At 41.2% G+C, this 20037-nt stretch overlaps 1 protein-coding gene and 1 pseudogene across 1 annotated transcript in view; one reads left to right on the forward strand and one right to left on the reverse strand.

Annotated features, from left to right (window-relative positions):
- Positions 1 to 1906: 1906 nt before the first annotated feature.
- Positions 1907 to 10158, reverse strand: LOC139737935 (uncharacterized; annotated as a pseudogene).
- LOC139737940 (uncharacterized) overlaps positions 9891 to 20037 on the forward strand; it is a 68248-nt gene continuing 58101 nt past the window's right edge. Inside the window, exon 1 of the mRNA XM_071648604.1 lies at positions 9891 to 10290. Coding sequence (XP_071504705.1) covers positions 10197 to 10290 — 94 coding nt within the window. The 5' untranslated portion in view covers positions 9891 to 10196. The remainder of the gene's footprint in view (positions 10291 to 20037) is intronic.

The raw sequence follows: 20037 nt of genomic DNA on the forward strand, positions 1-20037 counted from the left end.
AAAAAAGGTTCGTTATGATCCGAACATTTGTGGCGTTATTTTGGAGGTTCGTTATTTCCAAGATTTGTTAATTCGAAAATGAAATTCGGAATAACGAATATTCGGAATAAAGAATCTTCGGACTGAAGAGCCTTCGGAATAACGAACCTTCGGAATAACGAGCTGTATAACACGTAAGTTCACTACATTTGAAAAAAAAATTAACCCATGCACATGGACTGTTAGGTCACCGGGTTGCGTCACACACTACGTACGTCTTAACAATGTGACAGTATGGATCGTTGCGTTACTAGTACTTTACATGGCCGGCGGAACCGTGGGGGCCGTGGGGGCTCAGGCCCCCACTTTTTGTGCACCATACAAAGAAATACATAAGGTGTCATCACTTTGGGCCCCCACAAATTTTTTTAACCCGGAAGTACGTAAGTGGCACTAAATAGAAATAGATAGAGATCTTGAAGTGTGAGCGCGGTAAAGGTTATGTTTTTCCACTGTAGACCTTTTTTTTTTTTTTTTATTCGCTTGTCAGCTTGCTGAAGAAACCCAGAAATGGAAAGGAGAGAGGAGCTGAGGACCTTTTTTTTTCTTTTTTTTTCTTGTTAGCTCATGAAACCCGGAAGTAGGCCCCCACGCTTTTAAAAAACGTTCCGCCGCCTCTGCTTTATTTTTCATGCGACCTGAAGCGCACTGCGTACGTTTCTTTTTCTTTGGTTACTAGATCTTCATAGCAACGACTTCGAGGGTCACGTAATGTGGGCGGCGAAGGTAGGTTTGATACTTGCACTGCGTCCGCATGACGTTCGGGCCGACGTTGAGCATAATAATAATGATAACAACAATAATGACAATAATAATGATAATAATAATAATAATAATAATGATAATATTGATAACGACAATAATTATTATTATCATTATTATAATAATAATAATCATAATACAACAGTAATAGCTTTTGTTGTTATTGTGTACATAATGTACTTTTGATTTATTTTGTGTTGAGATCCTACTTGTGCTTACAGAATACCACTTATCTTAAGATCTCATTAACATCTAATTATATCTAATTAACATATCAAGTTACGCCCCTATCCTAAGCTGGGAGAGAAATAAGGATCCCTGACGTCACTATCCTATTTCTTCTCCTACGCGCGGTGTTACAGAATACCAATCGCGTATTTAGGAGCGAGAGCTGTCCTAGGATCCTTACAGAATACCACCCCTAGAGTGTGCCACGCCCAGGGGGTGGGGTGCAGACCTAGAGTGTGCCACACCCAGGGGATGGGGTGCAGACCTAGAGTGTGCCACACCCAGGGGGTGGGGTGCAGACCTAGGGGGCATTTCATGAAGCATTTTGGTCGGATATTTTTCTGACAAACTGTTACAAGAGAGCCCAATTTGTCCGACAACTTGTCAGACAAAATGCTTCATGAAATGCCCCCCTAGAGTGTGCCACACCCAGGGGGTGGGGTGCAGCGTCATCGACGTCGTCTTCGTGGTCGACATCGACATCTTTGTAATCATCGTCATGGACGTCGTCTTCATGGTCGACAGCGTCATCTTTGTAATCATCGTCATCGACGTCGTCTTCGTGGTCGACATCGACGTCGTCTTCGTGGTCGACATCGACATCATCTTCGTAATCATCATCGTCATCAACGTTGTCTTCATCGTCTTTGTGATCTTTGCCATCGTCGTCATTGTGATCATCATGGATATCATCCTCATTTGCGTCATCGTAATCATCATTGTTGAGATATGTCGCATATTTCAATGATGGGAGTATATTCTGCATTACCACTTGCCCTCAAACTGGAGAAATTGACCCAAAAGAGTCAGCTACTTCAGATACCATATTATGTAATATATTTCGATGTGCTTTCATTTTCTCAATAATTCACAAAAGTCATCCGTGACGGTTGCCTGACCGCGTATCGCGGTGGTTGTCATACGGGCGAAACGCCGGACGTCTGCCACTCGTGAGGTTGCCGAAACGGCGGCGGTATCTTCCTACCGACGGGGCGATCTTCTGCCCCACCAAATAAGTATTTCCCACTGATTTCATGGTCGCCGAAAGGTCGCCACCGAAAAGTGTCTGACCTACTTGCACGGTTCGGCTGCAAATGCCCCGATACTTTGGGTTGAAAGATGGCTTTAAATCTTCTCAGCGCTTCATCGAGATTTCATACGTGGCGTGACCCGCCAGCGTTATCCCGTCCAGCGCCAATCGTTTGACGCGGCTCACATCAACTGCCCTCTTGTCGTCGGCGGCATCATGAAGTTCTGCCAGAATATGGGCGTAAGGGATCATTCCTCGCACTACGGCTTTTTGAAGTTTTTGGGCTCGAGAGTCGGCCGCTCTAGCTCTGGTAGGAATGGACGCCCATAGCTGTTCATCGACACAGGGAGCACACAGCGCCGGGGCGTTTGCAGGCGTCAGATATTGCTTATCTAGTTTTTCAAGACACATAGGCTACGTTTATCAACTTTCCCCAGTTTAAACGACTTTCGAAAGCCCTTTCGATACCCCTTTCGATAGCCCTTTCCATAGCCCTTTCGAAAGCCCTTTCCATAGCCCTTTCGAAAGCCCTGTCTACTCCCTGTACTATTAATGTGCCGCTTGTTTTCGTCGGCTGCGTTTATCAACTTTCGATAGCCCTTTCCATAGCCCTTTCCATAGCCCTTTCGAGAGCCCTTTCCAAAGCCCTGACTGCCTGTACTATTAATGTGCCGCTTGTTTTCTAAGACGGGACGGCGAAAAGCAATTACCATCATAAAGACATATCTTCCTTTGAGAGTGACGAGTCATGATACAATGCCACATGAATCAATTGTCTTCCTATCTGTGAGGCAGCTCCAGTTTAGCACATACTTCAAATATTTCTGAGTGGCGGCATGAGACATGGGATCAAAGGGAATGAGACTGTTGTTACTCTATTTCTCAAACCTTGTTGGTGAGAGAAACACCTCCTTGTTCCAAGCATATGCGTGCATTACACACAGCTGTATGTATACACCTGTGTACACGTACTCATGTGCACTTAACGTGGCGCGCGTCTTTTCAGAAACTGGAAACGCATGGTTGCGTAACCGTAGTAGGGCGACCTAAAGGGCTTTCAAAACAGCTTTGCGTTTATCAACTTCAAAAGGCTTTTACAAACAGGTTTCTGATAACCTGTTTAGGAAACCTGTCTGGATCGTAACAAATTTCGGGCTTTCGAAAAGGCTTTCCTAAAGGGCTTTCAAAACAGCTTTGCGTTTATCAACTCGTGAAAATTCCTTGAAAGCTGTTTGGATAACCTGTTTCTGCCGAGAAAGGAGAGTTGATAAACGCACCGTTTCGTAAAAGGCTTTCCTGAAGGGCTTTCAAAACAGCTTTGCGTTTATCAACTCGTAGAAATTCCTTGAAAGCTGTTTGGATAACCTGTTTCTGCCGAGAAAAGGAGTTGATAAACGCACCCTCAGTCTTTGGCGGCATGGTCACGGCTTTTGTTAGCCGGGTAGAAAGTGTGTCAAAAACGGGCTTTCCAAGCACCTCGGGGCCATGACCATATAATTCGTCGTCAGAGTCAAAGCCAGTGTTTTTGTTCACTTGTGCAGCGGAAAAAATCTCAAGGTCCGCTTCTGGGTCGTAGCTGACCTGACGGCTGGGGGACAACACGCCTGATACAACAGACTCCTCCGCAAAGATGCTTAACAAGTCATCTCCGTCATCCCGGCTACGCCGAGGATGCCCGCCGACAGTTTGGGCACATGCTTCGCATGCTGCCCGGCGGGATGTTGAGCGTCAGATGGTTGGTTCTCCATTAAAGCTGCTAGTTGCGTTTTTAACAGTTCGAAATCCGCCATCGACGGCGCAGCAGCTGTGGACGGGACTGGGCCCGTCGACTGTCACCCGACTTCCGACATATCCATACTAGTAGTTGGGAAACTGTGTATGATAAGACGAAGACGTATAACCTCCTGCCGTTCACACACACAAAAAAAAGATGAGAGGCGTGGAATATCCACCTCCTATACGTCCTGTGGTAATTTGGGACATACCACAGGACAGTACCACGGGGCAGTACCACAGGACAATACCACAGGGCAGTACCACAGGACAGTACCACAGGAAAGTACCACAGGATAGTACCACAGGACAGTACCACACGACTTGTCCTGTGGTATTTTGGGACGTACCACAGGGCAGTACCACAGGGCAGTACCACAGGACAGTACCACAGGATAGTACCACAGGACAGTACCACACGACTTGTCCTGTGGTATTTTGGGACATACCACAGGACAGTACCACAGGAATTGTCCTGTGGTATTTTGGGACGTACGACAGGACAGTACCACAGGATAGTACCACAGGACAGTACCACAGGGCAGTACCACAGGACAGTACCAAAGGAAAGTACCACAGGATAGTACCACAGGACAGTACCACATGACTTGTCCTGTGGTATTTTGGGACGTACCACAGGACAGTACCACACGAATTGTCCTGTGGAATTTTGGGACGTACCACAGGACAGTACGACAGGAATCCTGTGGTAATTTTCAATGTATACCACAGGAGAGTACCACAGGAACTGTCCAAAATCCCACAGGAAAATCATAATATGGTGCTATTCCACACAGAAGTACCACACAGCAAATTAAATTCGTAAGTACCACAGAAAAATGCTACAGGATATTCTTTTTTTTTTAACATTTTATACCAGAGGACTATCACATCAGGAGAATATCAAACAGCAGTACCACACAGGAGTACCACACAGGAAAATTGTAAGGCAAAATCAACTGAACTTTATAACAAAAATACAAACAAAAAAGCACATGTTAATATTCCTCAATAAATTGATAGATGAGTTATGCTGTGAATTATAACAATTGATTTGCCATTACTTATCCTGTCCTATACTCCTACAGTATTACCTATTTAGTGAAAGTGCTGATGTAAAGCATGAGAATTTTCATAAGGACTTCTGTGGTACTCCTGTGGTACTCCTGTGGTACTCCTGTGGTACAAATTTTTGCATAGCTCATGAATATTCATAAAAAGCACTCTAGATTTTAGAAAATACATATATGACTTAAATATTCAAAGTATTAATGATGGAACTTACTTTGAACTTTATGAAAGATTGTCTAATTATGTTATGTTATTTCCAATATCATAGATATTGTTATGAAAGTGTACTTTCATATCTTGATAATAAAGTATAATCGAGTTAGTAACCATGCCTTAATGCTTTGCGGATAGACGGTCATATATATATATATATGTACTGATACAGATGATGGCTACCTAGGAATAGAATATGACTATATAGATCTATTATAGGACTAGATTGGCACTTGGCCATTAGACTCTCGTTTGAGGTTATATGTTAGGAGTAGGACAGGTTATTAAGTAGGGCCATGTTTGTCCTGAAATCCATCACTCACCTATCAGGAATATTCCTTGATATGTGGCTAAAATTCTCCCAGATTTTTTTTTTTCGAGCTATCCTGTGTGGTACTCTCCTGTGGTACCATGGAAATGCTGTGTGGTACTGCCCTGTGGTAATGCTGTGTGGTAATGATCGACCTGTGGTACTGTCCCAAAATACCACAGGACAGTTCCTGTGGTACTGTTCTGTGGTACTAGTCCTGTGGTACTGTCCTGTGGTACGTCCCAAAATACCACAAGAATTCCTGTGGCACTGCCCTGTGGTACGTCCCAAAATACCACAGGAATTCCTGTGGTACTGTTCTGTGGTACCGGTCCTGTGGTACTTTCCTGTGGTACTGCCCTGTGGTACGTCCCAAAATAGCACAGGAATTCCTCTGGTACTGTCCTGTGGTATGTCCCAAAATACCACAGGACAATTCCTGTGGTACTGTCCTGTGGTACTGTCCTGTGGTACTTTCCTGTGGTACTGTCCTGTGGTACTGTCCTGTGGTACCGTCCTGTGGTAATTACCACAGGAGTACCACAGGGCTTTTTCGTAAGGGATATATACACTCGAAGACTCAAACTCATTATCATGACAATAGACTTTGAATCTTCCACCTGTGTGAAGCTCCTGCCTAAAGCACGAGGAATATGCAACCCTCTGAAGCTTGTACGAAGTATTACGTGATAGAATTATCATAAAAGGCATTTGTACAATATAAATATCATAACAAACTTTCCGGGTTCAAATTCAAATCTGTCAAAACAGGTGGGCTATTGGAATCGACAAAACAGAATATTGAACGAGAACCAGTGCCCTCATCAGTGGTTCCACAAACAATCAACCGAACCTAGGTTAATGTATAGGAGGTGGCCGAATGGGGCGGGGATGAGAGAGAAATGGGGAAGGCGAGATGATGTGAAGACGGTGTGTGTGTATGTGTGTCTATGGCTGCGTTTATCAACTCCTTTTCTCAGCAGAAACAGGTTATCCAAACAGCTTTCAAGGAATTCTTACGAGTTGATAAACGCAAAGCTGTTTTGAAAGCCCTTTAGGAAAGCCTTTTACGAAAGGGTGCGTTTATCAACTCTCCTTTCTCGGCAGAAACAGGTTATCCAAATAGGTTTCAAGGAATTTTCACGAGTTGATAAACGCAAAGCTGTTTTGAAAGCCCTTTAGGAAAGCCTTTTCGAAAGCCCCAAATTTGTGACTATCCAAACAGGTTTCCTAAACAGGTTATCAGAAACCTGTTTGTAATTGAGCCTTTCGAAGTTGATAAACGCAAAGCTGTTTTGGAAGCCCTTTAGGTCGCCCTACTGCGGTTACGCAACCATGCGTTTCCGGTTTCTGAAAAGACGGGCGCCACGTAAAGTGCACACGAGTACGTGCTGAACGGAGCTGCCTCACAGATAGGAAGTTAATTGATTCATGTGGCATTGTATCATGACTCGTCACTCTCAAAGGAAGATATGTCTTTATGATGGTAATTGCTTTTACTCGCCGTCCCTTCTTAGAAGACAAGCGACACATTAATAGTACAGGCAGTCAGGGCTTTGGAAAGGGCTCTCGAAAGGGCTATGGAAAGGGCTTTCGAAAGGGCTATCGAATGGCCAACAAAAGCTGTTTAAACAGGGGAAAGTTGATAAACGCAGCCGACGAAAGCAAGTGGCACATTAATAGTTCAGGGAGTGGACAGGGTTTTCGAAAGGGCGATGGAAAAGGCTTTCGAAAGGGCTATCGAAAGGGTTATCAAAAGGGCTTTCGAAAGTCGTTTAAACAGGGGAAAGTTGATAAACGCAGCCTATGGGGTGCGTTTATCAACTCCTTTTCTCGGCAGAAACAGGTTATCCAAACAGCTTTCAAGGAATTTCTACGAGTTGATAAACGCAAAGCTGTTTTGAAAGTCCTTTAGGAAAGCCTTAACGAAAGGGTACGTTTATCAACTCTCCTTTCTCGGCAGAAACAGGTTATCCAAACAGCTTTCAAGGAATTTTCACGAGTTGATAAACGCAAAGCTGGTTTGAAAGCCCTTTAGGAAAGCCTTTTCGAAAGCCCCAAATTTGTGGCTATCCAAACGAGTTTCCTAAACAGGTTTTCAGAAACCTGTTTGTAAAATCCTTTTGGAAGTTGATAAACGCAAAGCTGTTTTGAAACGGCTTTGTAGTATTGTACTTCAGTTACGAGCAATGAAAGCGTTAAACACTGGCCTTTCAAAACATACAACCTTGTGGCTCAGAGCTTTTCTTAAACACCGTACATTCAAAGTAAGAGTAAAGAATTGTCTGTCCAACGTCTGCCCCCAGATCAATGGCATTCCACATGGTAGCGTATTAAGCCCATCTCTTTTCAATATCTTTGTCAATGACCTACCTCAGAGCATGAGTATCTCAGTTCGCCGATGATGTAGCAATCTGGAAATCAAGTATAAATATAGCTTTTGTATAAGTCACCAAATACAGTCAGACCTCAATAACATAAATGTCTGGTGTAACACATGGGGAGCAAAACTGTCCCCTAGTAAAACAAAATGTATGGTTTTCTCTCACCGACGGTATCAGCGCCCCTCAATAAAAATCGAAAGATGAGATGTATGAAAAGAGTAAATGTTCTCAAGACAGTGTCTAACCGACACAGACTAGGGCTCCGATACCGCCTCATGCTCCTACTTTACCGCGCCCTTATCAAAGGCCCGTTTTAGATTACGGCTGTGAAGTATACGACTCGGCGAAACCCACTACAACCAAGACATTAGACACTATACAATACTCAGCATTAAAAGTTTGCAGCGGAACAACGTTTTTCACCTGTCTTTCAGCACTTCAAACAGAGTGTGGTGAGATGCCATTGGACTTAAGAAGGAAAATGTTGAGTTCGAAATATTTAGCAAAGTTAAAAAGCTACCCAGTAAATCACCCAATCAGGGAACCCATATTACCTTGCTGGTAATACGAACTTTTAGATTTCCAAGACGAATCTCCTTTTATTAAAAGAGTCCTTCATCTCTCTCGGGAAACTGAAAGCCGCATGTCAACCCATGCAAATGTACCACCCTGGCTCATGCCTCCCCCATTAGTATCCACCGAACTCCACGACGAAATAGAAAAGAAACACACCCCCACCGCAGCCATAACGAACCTAACGCTCAACATTATTCACGAAAAAATGGAACAAATACACCCGCATCTATACAGATGGATCAAAAGACCAACACCAGAACACCAGCGCAGCAGTATACATACCAAAGCACGAAGTAAAAATCGCTCATAAACTTTCACCAATTATAATATTCCGAGCCGAACAATTAGCTAGATAGCATTAGATTGGATTGAAAAGAACAAAATAACCGACTCAGTCATTTTTTGTGATTCTTTGAGCGTTTTGTGTGACTTGAAAGATTCAATTACATCCCCTTTTACATTGAGATTAGACATAAATTATACGCATTAACAAAATAACAAATTAAAGTCAATTTTGAATGGATCCCCTCCCACTGTGACATCAGAGGGAATGACAAAGTCGACACGTTAGCAAAAAACGTGCTGAAAAACACTCAGGAAACGGAAGTCTGTAGCAGCATAAGTGAGACGAATATTATTATATTCAATCATATAATGAAACAGTGGCAATTACAATGGGAAAACTCGGAAAGAGGTCGATTTTTATTTCACATACAACCAAACATAACGCAAACATGTAAAAGCAATCTGTATTGCAGACGTGATGAGAACATTCCTCACAGATTAAGAGTAGGAAGCTGTTAACTGAATGAAACATATTGATGGTAAATGTTCTCAGTGCGGTACATTAGAAACGGTGCAACATTTCCTCCTAGAATGTCCGGGTTACAAAGAATACAGAAATCAGTTGCAAAGTTATCTTGGAGTAAGTAATATTACTATAGGTAATGTATTGAATCATCCTCAACAAAAATATATCATTTGTTTTGTTAGATGCACTGGTAAATATTGGATATCATAGTTTGTATTGATATGTTAACACTTGCTGTTTATGGAATAGCATGCATAATGATAAAAGTGCCCGGTGTGTATGCCTCAAAACCAAAGTCTGTTTCAGGTTGACAGCAATTTGTTTTAATTAACCACAAAAATTAAGTTATTTATGTTAATATATTAATACAATATATTTGCCGGGAGGCGTGTTTTATTTTTTTTAGATGGCACAGATTGGGGACCCTAACCCTAACTCTAACCCTAACCATCAAACCCTAACCCTAACCCTAAACCCTTAACCCTAACCCTAAACCCTTAACCCTAACCCAACGTGTTTCCCATAGGTTTAATACGCGCCATGCCCCAATCTGTGCCGTCTAAAAAAACGCTGCTGCCGGGAGCTGTTGCACAGCAAAGACACAGAATAAAGAGCGCCATCAAACGACTTCAACCAGCAGTGACGACGTGACACACACGAAGCTTCGTCAACAAGCCAAACTGCGCACCCATACAATGCAACAACCCCCAGCCTCAGTCAGCCACTGTACACAAGCACAACTGCAAACGCACCGTATAGAGTGGCGTAAATAGTCAAGTCTGACCGAAAAACGCCAAAAAACTCAACAACAACATAACTAACCAGTCACTGGGGAAACTTTTGGTGATCGCGCGCCGAGTACGAGTTGGAGCAGTAGCACCGTAAATCTTTGGCAGCTCATGCACGGGCGGACCGGGGCCAGGGCCGGGCTGGCTTGACCTATTGAGAGCATCGAGGCCATCGCTAAAGCCCTACTAACAACAAGTTCTAGCTACTACAATGTATTATGTACCCAGAGGTGGAAATAGAGGTGGTGCTGATCAATTTACATGGGACAGCGTTAAAAGTGATAAAGATCGAGAATGCTACTTAGGTAAGGAGGCATATTCTTTTATCTTCAGTCAGTGCAGTGGCCCTTTGTTAGTGGCGATGTGCCCCCGGGACGCTCCGTTTGGGGCTGGTCGCAGTTAGTGGCGATGTTGACCGAGCGAAAGATCGGTCTGTATCTGTCCGTCGGGGAATGTTCCGCGGAGACTGCGTCTGGCTTCACGGATCCCCTCTGAGGACAGCGTTAATGGCAAATTTTATAAAAGAGTCCTCCGGACAGACGGATCTTTCTCTCTAGTGGCGATGGCGCTATTGAGTAGTCTAACAGTAACACATGCCATGGTTGGCGTATACGTACGAAACACAGCCCGAACGCGAAGCGTTCCACCGTAGACTCTAGAGTCTAAGGCTGCGTTCACATAGAAGTATGCGGTATTCGGTATTCGAGCACCGAGTACACCATCACCCGCACCGTCAACTCACCATCCCATGCAGTGAGGATTTCTTCCTCCTACATCCCAGCAATTCTTATTATCAATTTCTAAACTGCATCAGAATGTCAGTCTATTGTTACATGCTTATTTTTGCTAAAGCCTAAAGGGCAAATCCAGACCAAAAGCGTCATTATTTCATAAACGAGAGACGGTATACGCTGCAAGAAACTTTGCTATACTTTTCGCAGCTATTCGGTACTTTCGAATAGTGCCCTCCTATGTGAACCGGTGTGAGGAAATCCTATCGTTCGATTCAAGCTATTCGCGTGCCCTCGTAAAACGAGCCCGAATACCCGAACAGTATACTTCTATGTGAACGCAGCCTAATAGTTCTGTGTACAAGGAGCGCCCCGAGGATGGATATACCCTTGACCGAAAGATCGGTCTGTATCTGTCCGTCGGGGAATGTTCCGCGGAGACTGCGTCAGGCTTCACGGATCCCCTCCGTATACGGAGGACAGCGTTAATGGCAAAATATAAAAGAGTCCTCCGGACAGACGGATCTTTCTGTCTAGATATACCCCAACCCCGGGTAATAATAATGATAATAATTTATTAATAGTGGCTACTTGTATAGCGCACAGGTCCACTTTTCAGTGCTCATGGCGCTTCAAAAATGAAAAGATATCATATATTTACATGCATACATATTCAAACATTTCAACAAATAAGAAAATGGTAAACAAAAACAAATATATACCAATTAAAAATACAATATTGATCCAATATTAATGACATACAGCAATTACAGTCCTCAGTATGAAAGGAACAGATAAGTTTTAAGTTTGGATTTGAATGACTCTGTCGATGACAGTTCCCTTAACTGAAGAGGTAGCTGATTCCACAATTTGGGTCCCATAACGGAAAAAGCACGATCACCATACCCATGTTTTACTCTGGGTGTTTGGAGTAAGAATGCATGTGATGATGAACGTAGCCTTCGTGTCGGATTGTATTTTTGAAGAAATGTATATTGGGGGAAAAAGAATGAACTGAATGATGTACTAATAACAGAATCTTGAAAATAATCCTTTTTTCTACAGGTAACCAATGTAAGGAACGGAGAACTGGTGACATGGAATCAAACTTATTAGTAAAAGTTAACAATCGGGCAGCAGAATTTTGCAACCGTTGAAGTTTTGTGACATCTTTTTTTGAAAGATTACACAACAATGAATTCGAAAAATCCAACCGAGAAGAAATCAAAGCATGAATAAGTATCTCAGCTGCAGATTTAGACAAATATTTCCTTATGAAACTTAAATTACGCAACTGATATCGAACATTCCGCTGAATATGAGTTACATGACTTCGAAATGACATTTCCTGATCAAATATGACACCTAAATTACGGGCTGTTTTCGACGGAGTAATGCAAGTGCTACCGATGTTGACATGACATGACTGATAATCAACTTTGCTTATTATGCCTCCGCCACGAAGTGGTGCCGGAGGCATTATGTTTTCGGGTTGTCCGTCCGTCCGTCCGTACGTCCGTCCGCTTTCGTTTACGCGATAACTTGAGTAATATTTACTGGAATTTTACCAAACTTGGTCCAAGTATGAAGTCTGATGGGGCAATGATTTGATTAGATTTTGGGTGAAATCGGCTAAAGGTCAAAGGTCAAGGTCAAATCATGAAATTGTATCCGTTTACGCGATAACTCAAGATTGGATGGAGCAAATTTCACCAAACTTTGTTGGAGGATGATGTTTGATAAGACAATTACTTGATTAGTTTTTCAGTGAAATCGGACAGAGGTCAAAGGTCAAAGATCAAGGTCAAATCTTAAAATTTATCTGTTTACGTGATAACTCAATACTGGAGGAAGCAGCTTTCACCAAACTTGGTCCAAGGATGATGTATGATGGGACAATTAGTTGAGTAGATTTTAGTGACATTGACAAGAGGTCAAAGGTCAAAAGGTCAAGGTCAAATGCTAAAAATGTTGCTATTTCCCCCATATCTATGCAATGCCCGCAGTTATTTTCTTGAAACTTAGTGTAGACATGTACTACTGTGTAAAGATTCTCCAGAGAGAGTTTCATGTCATAAGGTCAAAGGTCAAAAGGTCAAAGGTTAGGTGAAAATGTTGCAATATCACTTTTCTCGCAAATGGTTCAATGTATCTTCATGGAACTTGGTACATATGCATGTACTGACTGGCAGGGATTATCTAGGGAATTTAGGGGTCATGGGTCAATAGTCAGGGGGGTCAAAGGTCAAGGTCAACTCCTTAAAATGTTACTATTTCCCTTATATAGTTAGTATATAATGCAATGATAGCATTATTAGTTTTAAAATTTAATATCATATATGTATGTATTACTTAATAGAGATTCTCTTGGAAATTTCCAGCCAGAAGGTCAAAGGTCAAAGGTTAAGGGTCAAAGGTCAGGTTTATATGAAAAAAATATATATATTTTGTACTGTAATTACACACTTTCTTCATACCTTGGAAATTATACTCAATGCATAAACTTAGAATAAGGTCGGTCAGAAGTCAAGTAAAAATTTTCAATTCCCCAAATATGTGTACCTGCACTCTTTAATAGACAATTAGGTCAATTAAATAGCAAACCCAATTCGTGGAAAGTGAACATTCAAGATATTTCTGACAAACCTGAGTGTTATTTCGATATTTTGCCAGTTATGTGAAACTGTCGTCACACATTGTGAAGACATTGTACTATACACCTATTGGGAGAATCATGCATTATGGCAGAGGCATCAGTCGCCGTCGCGACATTTCTAGTTTTTCATATGCTTTGATCCCAATAACAGAAACTCAGATTTATCATCATTTAGTTTAAGGCCATTGGATGTAACCCAGATTTTCAGGTCTTGCAAACATGCTTCGAGTTTTGCAATGGCGGATGACAATGAAGACACAGTGGGTTTAAAAGACAAATATAGTTGTATATCATCCGCATAACAATGATAACTAATACAATGCTTGCGAAATACTTCACTAATTGGTTGCATATACAGAGAAAAAAGCAGCGGGCCTCCAACAGAACCTTGAGGTACACCAAACTTTGTCATAGTTTTACAAGAGGTAGAATCACCAATTCTGACATAATGAGATCGATCACATAAGTAGGATATAAACCAATCAAGAACAGTTCCTTTGATGCCCAAATATCTCAGTTGTTGAATCAGAATAGCATGATTGACTGTGTCAAAAGCTGAGCTCATATCAAGCATGATAAGAGCAGTGATGTTTTGTACCACTATCTAATTCTCTGAATACAATATCTGATAAGTTGACTAACAGTGTTAACAAATTTCTACACTATGACCAGGCTTGTACGCAGATTGAAATGAATCAAGTAATTCATTATCTTGCAGATACATTGTCAGTTGTTAGAAAACAACCTTTTCAAGCAATTTACTTAAATAAGGTAAATTTGAAATTGGGCGGTAATTTTTTAGACACTCCTGATCTAAGCCTGCTTTTTTTCAAAGTTGGATGAATAACTGCTTTTTTACACACCTGTGGAACTACACTTAATTTCAGGCTAGCATTTATGATTCTTGTGATAACGTGTGCTAAAACTCTGCCACACTTCTTCACCAAATCTGTTAGGATTGGATCAAGTTCACATGATTTGTTAGGTGAGTTCTTAATAAGCTTTTCTATCTCATTAACAGTGACAGACTGAAACTCACTCAATTCTGACTTGACTTCACATAAAATGTCATTTGGCTGTTCACAACGAGTTGGGAAACTCCGTTGGATTGCCACAATTTTATCAATGAAATATTGATTAAAACAATTGGCTAACTCAACTTGATCACCATGAGTGAGGTGTTCTGGCAAAGGAGATCGCTGTTTTCGGTAAAGTAAAGCATTAGCAACTTTGTACAACTTCTTTGTATCTTTCCCACAATCCGTAACCTTTTTTGAATGATATTGTAACTTAGCATCTTTAATCAAGGCATTTACACATCGCCTTTGCGCATGATACATCTGCTTGTGAATCTCCAGTTTTGTGGACCTTGACTTCCTTTCTAACTGTCTGCGAAGCAGTTTTGCTTGAGCTATTTCTGGGGTATACCATTCCGTATTGGGGTGTATTGTGACCTTGATTCGTTTCTCAGGTGCCAACTTATCAAGGGTGGCAGTGAGTAAGGTGTTATACCTACAAATTCACTTCATCATCAACATTATTAACTTGAGATTCAGCTGATGAAAGAGATTTAAACATGAGTATCAGCAACAAACTCTTGTGGGTTTACAGATTTCAAATTCCGTGTCACAACAAATGTTTTTTTGATACAACGTTTAGGAAGGTTCAATTCACACATTATTGCTGAATGATCTGATATACCTTCCACAACACCGGTATTACAAAGTTGTACAGTGTTACCTTTATGAGTTATAAGCAGATCTAATACTGTAAACGTGGACATTTTCGCGGTACATTAATTTTCGCGGATTTCGCGCTACGTTCGGCTAGCGCGAATTCAAAAATGCGCGAATATATCTTCGCAATTTTCTATGCACATTTTGAACGGCCTGAATTGTGTGCGCTTCGTCGATGATACAGCTACGTAGCACAGACATGTTTACGCATATACAGGGCTGCACACTGGCGCTGGTCCGACGGTCAAAGACCGGCAAAAGTCACCGTCGGACCGGTAACTTTTCAGGAAATCCACAAGTTACCGGTCCGACATGACCAGTAAAAAAAAAGCATTGGTGGGGTCAGTAGAAAGAAAAAAGAGCAGCCCCGTTCAGGGAGAAACAGAATGCAAGATATCGCACTGTTCAACAAGTTTTACGCAAGTTTTCGTTTTATGTCTACCGGTGCAATTTGATGTACAGTGTAACTGCGTTCCGGTCCCGGCTTCGCAGCAGCGTGGCAGTTATGTAATAACTAATTTACTTGTGTCCATTTTTAGAAAAAGTAAAAAGACATTCAATACTCAGCGATACAGTAAATGGATCTGATTGCGTTTATTTTCATTTTACACAGTCATTTCACAAATGAATATTTTCATTCGTTCAGAATGGTCTCATAATGAAGATAGGCGCAAAAAGGATCACGAAATCGGCCCTTCCGTGTACTTTTTAAGAACGCATGCACAAAATGTGAAGAGATAATACTAGGGAGAAAAAAAAATCATGAAATCATCGCAGTCCCGCTTACATATTTGAGGTAAAAATCGTCCCAAAAAGATTACTTTCAAAAGCTTACTTACGAAATGCGAAGAGATTATAGAGGAGAAAAAACAAAAACAAATAAAGGACACATTTCGTGAGTGCATCATAGAAGATAACAGCTGAATAACAGTTCATAAAATCAACGCAATCCCGCGAAAAAAGGATCTTGAATTCAGTCCTGCATGCCGTGTTGGTTATCAAAAACGCATGCACAAATGCGACAAGATTATCGGGAGAAAATAAAAAGACCCCCACATTTTTACCCTTCTGGTGCGTGCATTATACAAAAGATTACATCCGAAGTTATTCATGAAATCGCCACAATCCCGCTGATATTTGAGGTAGAAATAGGCGCTAAAAGGATCGTGAATTCAGCCGTGACGTGTAGGCATGTACGCAATGAGAAGTGATTATTGGGTGAATAATACAGGACACATTTTCAACTCCTTTTGGCCCGTGCATCATAAAGATTACAGCCGAATGATAATTCATGATATCATCGCAATCCCGTTGAAGTTTGAGGAAACAATAGGCGCAAAAAGAATCATGATTTTTGGCCGTGTCGTATACCTTTCAAGAACGCATTTACGAATGCGAAGAGTTTATCGGGGAAAAATAAAGGACACATTTTCAACCCCTTTTGGCGCGTGTATCATAAAAGATTACATCCGAAGTCATACATGAAATCATCGCAATCCTGCTGATATTTGAGGTAGAAATAGGCGCAAAAAGGATCGTGAATTCGGCGGTGTCGTATAGGTACCTTTAAAGAACGCATGTACGGAATGCGAAGAGATTATGGGGAGACAAATAAAGAGCGCATTTTCAACCATTCTAGCTGATGCGTGCATCACAAAAGATTACATCCGAAGTAATTCATGAAATCGCCACAATTCGGCTGATATTTTATGTAGAAATAGGCGCTAAAAGGATCGTGAATTCGGCCGTGACGTGTAGGCATGTACGCAATGACAAGTGATTATTGGGTGAAAAATACAGGACACATTTTCAACTCTTTTTGGCCCGTGCATCATAAAGATTACAGCTGAATGATGATTCATGAAATCATCGCAATCCCGTTGAAGTTTGAGGAAACAATAGGCGCAAAAAAAGAGTCATGATTTTTGGCCGTGTCATATATCTTTTAAGAACGCATTTACGAATGCGAAGAGTTTATCGGGGAAAAATAAAGGACACATTTTCAACCCCTTTTGACGCGTGTATCATAAAAGATTACAGCCGAAGTAATTCATAAAATCATCGCAATCCCGCTGATATTTAATGTAGAAATAGGCGCTTAAAGGATCGTGAATTCGGCCATGACCGCGTGTAGGCATGTACGCAGTGAGAAGTGATTATTGGGTGAAAAATACAGGACACATTTTCAACTCCTTTTGGCCGGTGCATCATAAAGATTACAGCCGAATGATAATTCATGAAATCATCGCAATCTTGTTGAAGTTTGAGGAAACAATAGGGGCAAAAAGAATCATGATTTTTGGCCGTGTCGTATATCTTTTAAAGGACAAGTTCACCTTCATAAACATAAGGATTGAGAAAATGCAACAATATTAGTAGAACACATCAGTGAAAGTTTGAGGAAAATTAGACATTCGATGCAAAAGTTATGAATTTTTTAAATTTTTGAGTTGGAACCGCTGGATGAGGAGACTACTACAGCTTGTGAGTCATATGCGTACAACAGTATAAAGAAAATATAAAAGAAAATTCTGATTGCGTTTATTTTCATTTTACACAGTCATTTCACAAATGAATATTTTCATTCGTTCAGAATGGTCTCATAATGAAGATAGGCGCAAAAAGGATCACGAAATCGGCCCTTCCGTGTACTTTTTAAGAACGCATGCACAAAATGTGAAGAGATAATGCTAGGGAGAAAAAAAAATCATGAAATCATCGCAGTCCCGCTTACATATTTGAGGTAAAAATCGGATCGTGAATTCGGCCGTGACCGCGTGTAGGCATGTACGCAGTGAGAAGTGCTTATTGTTGGAAAAAAACAGGACACATTTTCAACTCCTTTTGGCCGGTGCATCATAAAGATTACAGCCGAATGATAACATATTTTCACTTTTTTCGCATAATAAAAGAGCAATTGACTTGCCTCTTTCTAAGGGCAGGGGGAATAATATTACCCATAACATGTATCGGTAACGAGTCAGGGGAATGTGTACTTTTTTCAAAAGATGGAATGTTGTGAAATTCTCTTTATATTTTCCTTATATTGTTGTACGCATGTGACATCTAAGTTATTCATACACTGCAGTAGTCTTCTCATCCAGCGGGTACTGCACAAAAACTTCAAAAAATCATAACTTTTGAACTGATTGTCCGATTTTCCTCAAACTTTCAATGATGTGTTCTACTAATATTGCTACATTCTCTCAATCCTTATGTTTATGAAGGTGAACTTGTCCTTTAAGAACGCATTTACGAATGCAAAGAGTTTATCGGGGAAAAATAAAGGACACATTTTCAACCCCTTTTGGCGCGTGTATCATAAAAGATTACAGCCGAAGTAATTCATATAATCATCGCAATCCCGCTGATATTTGAGGTAGAAATAGGCGCAAAAAGGATCGTGAATTCGGCCGTGTCGTATACCGGTACCTTTCAAGAACGCATGTACGGAATGAGACGAGATTATGGGGAGAAAAATAAAGAACGCATTTTCAACCATTCTAGCCGGTGCGTGCATCACAAAAAGTTACATCCGAAGTAATTCATGAAATCGCCACAATTCCGCTGATATTTGAGGTAGAAATAAGCGCAAAAAGTATCATGAATTCGGCCGTGTGGAACATCTTTTAAGAACGCACTTACGAAATTCGAAGAGTTTATCGGGAAAAAATAAAGGACACATTTTCAACCCCTTTTTCCGCGTGCATCATAAAAGATTACAGCCGAAGTAATTTATGAAATCGTCACAATCCCGCTGATATTTGAGGTAGAAATAGGCGCAAAAAGTATCATGAATTCGGCCATGTGGTGCATCTTATAAGAACGCACTTACGAAATTCGAAGAGTTTATCGGGAAAAAATAAAGGACACATTTTCAACCCCTTTTTGGCGCGTGTATCAGAAAATATTACAGCCGAAGTAATTTATGAAATCATCACAATCCCGCTAATATTTGAGGTGGAAATGGGCGCAAAAAGGATTGCGAATTCCGCCCTGCATGTCGTGTACTTTTCAAGAACGCATGCACAATGCGAATAGATTATCGGGAGAAAAATAAAGAACCCCTTGTAGCGCGTGCATCAGAAAATATCACAGCTAAAATAATTCATTAAATCGTCGCAATCCAACTGACCATCAAGATCAGGTTACGCAGCAAGTTCGTGCGCCGATGTTTAGAAAAAGTCACAAACGCATTTGATACAGTCTGATTTTGTTCATTATCATTTTACACTGTAATTCGCAAACAAACATTCTATTTTTTCCTATCTTTTTTTTTTATTTCTTGTGCAACAAATAATGCAAGTTTTACCCCAAAAAATACTAATCTGTAAAATGTACATGGGTTTTTTTTTTTTGGGGGGGGGGGTAAAACGTCCATAAAAAACAAGAAAATAAGTTTGCGAGTCATTTATTGTTTATATATGTTGTCGTTGTTGACCAGTAAATTTTCTGTTCGGACCGGTAAAAAATGGTAAAACGGAGCATTTACCGGTGCGACAGAGACAGGTTGGACCGGCAGAAAAAATGGGTTAGTGTGCAGCCCTGGCATATAGCAGTATCATCGCACGCACCGCACGCACCGAGCCCATGGCCGATTGCTACATCCCCGCGACTACAGTACTAGTACTACAGTACATCGAGTAAAATTATGTACTACGTAGTTGAGCGCTTGTACTCGCACTCGCGCCGCTCGCTACGTCGCTTATCGTACGCTGGCATCGCTGGATGAAAACAGAGACTGTGTATTAACCCGCTGCGGAGCGCGAATTTAAGAACCCGCGAATATGTTTACGAGCCGCTCAGCGCGAAAAATTAATCGCGCGAAAATATTGACGTTTACAGTACATGGCCTCGATTATGAGTTAGCTCATTAATATGTTGAATCATATTAAAGGCTGACAATAATTCAGAGAACAACTTCGAATT

The sequence above is a fragment of the Diadema antillarum genome, unplaced genomic scaffold, assembly GCF_040938485.1.
Source record: "Diadema antillarum isolate AM-2024a unplaced genomic scaffold, OU_Dant_1.0 seq00000716_RagTag, whole genome shotgun sequence".
NCBI lineage: Eukaryota > Metazoa > Echinodermata > Echinoidea > Diadematoida > Diadematidae > Diadema > Diadema antillarum.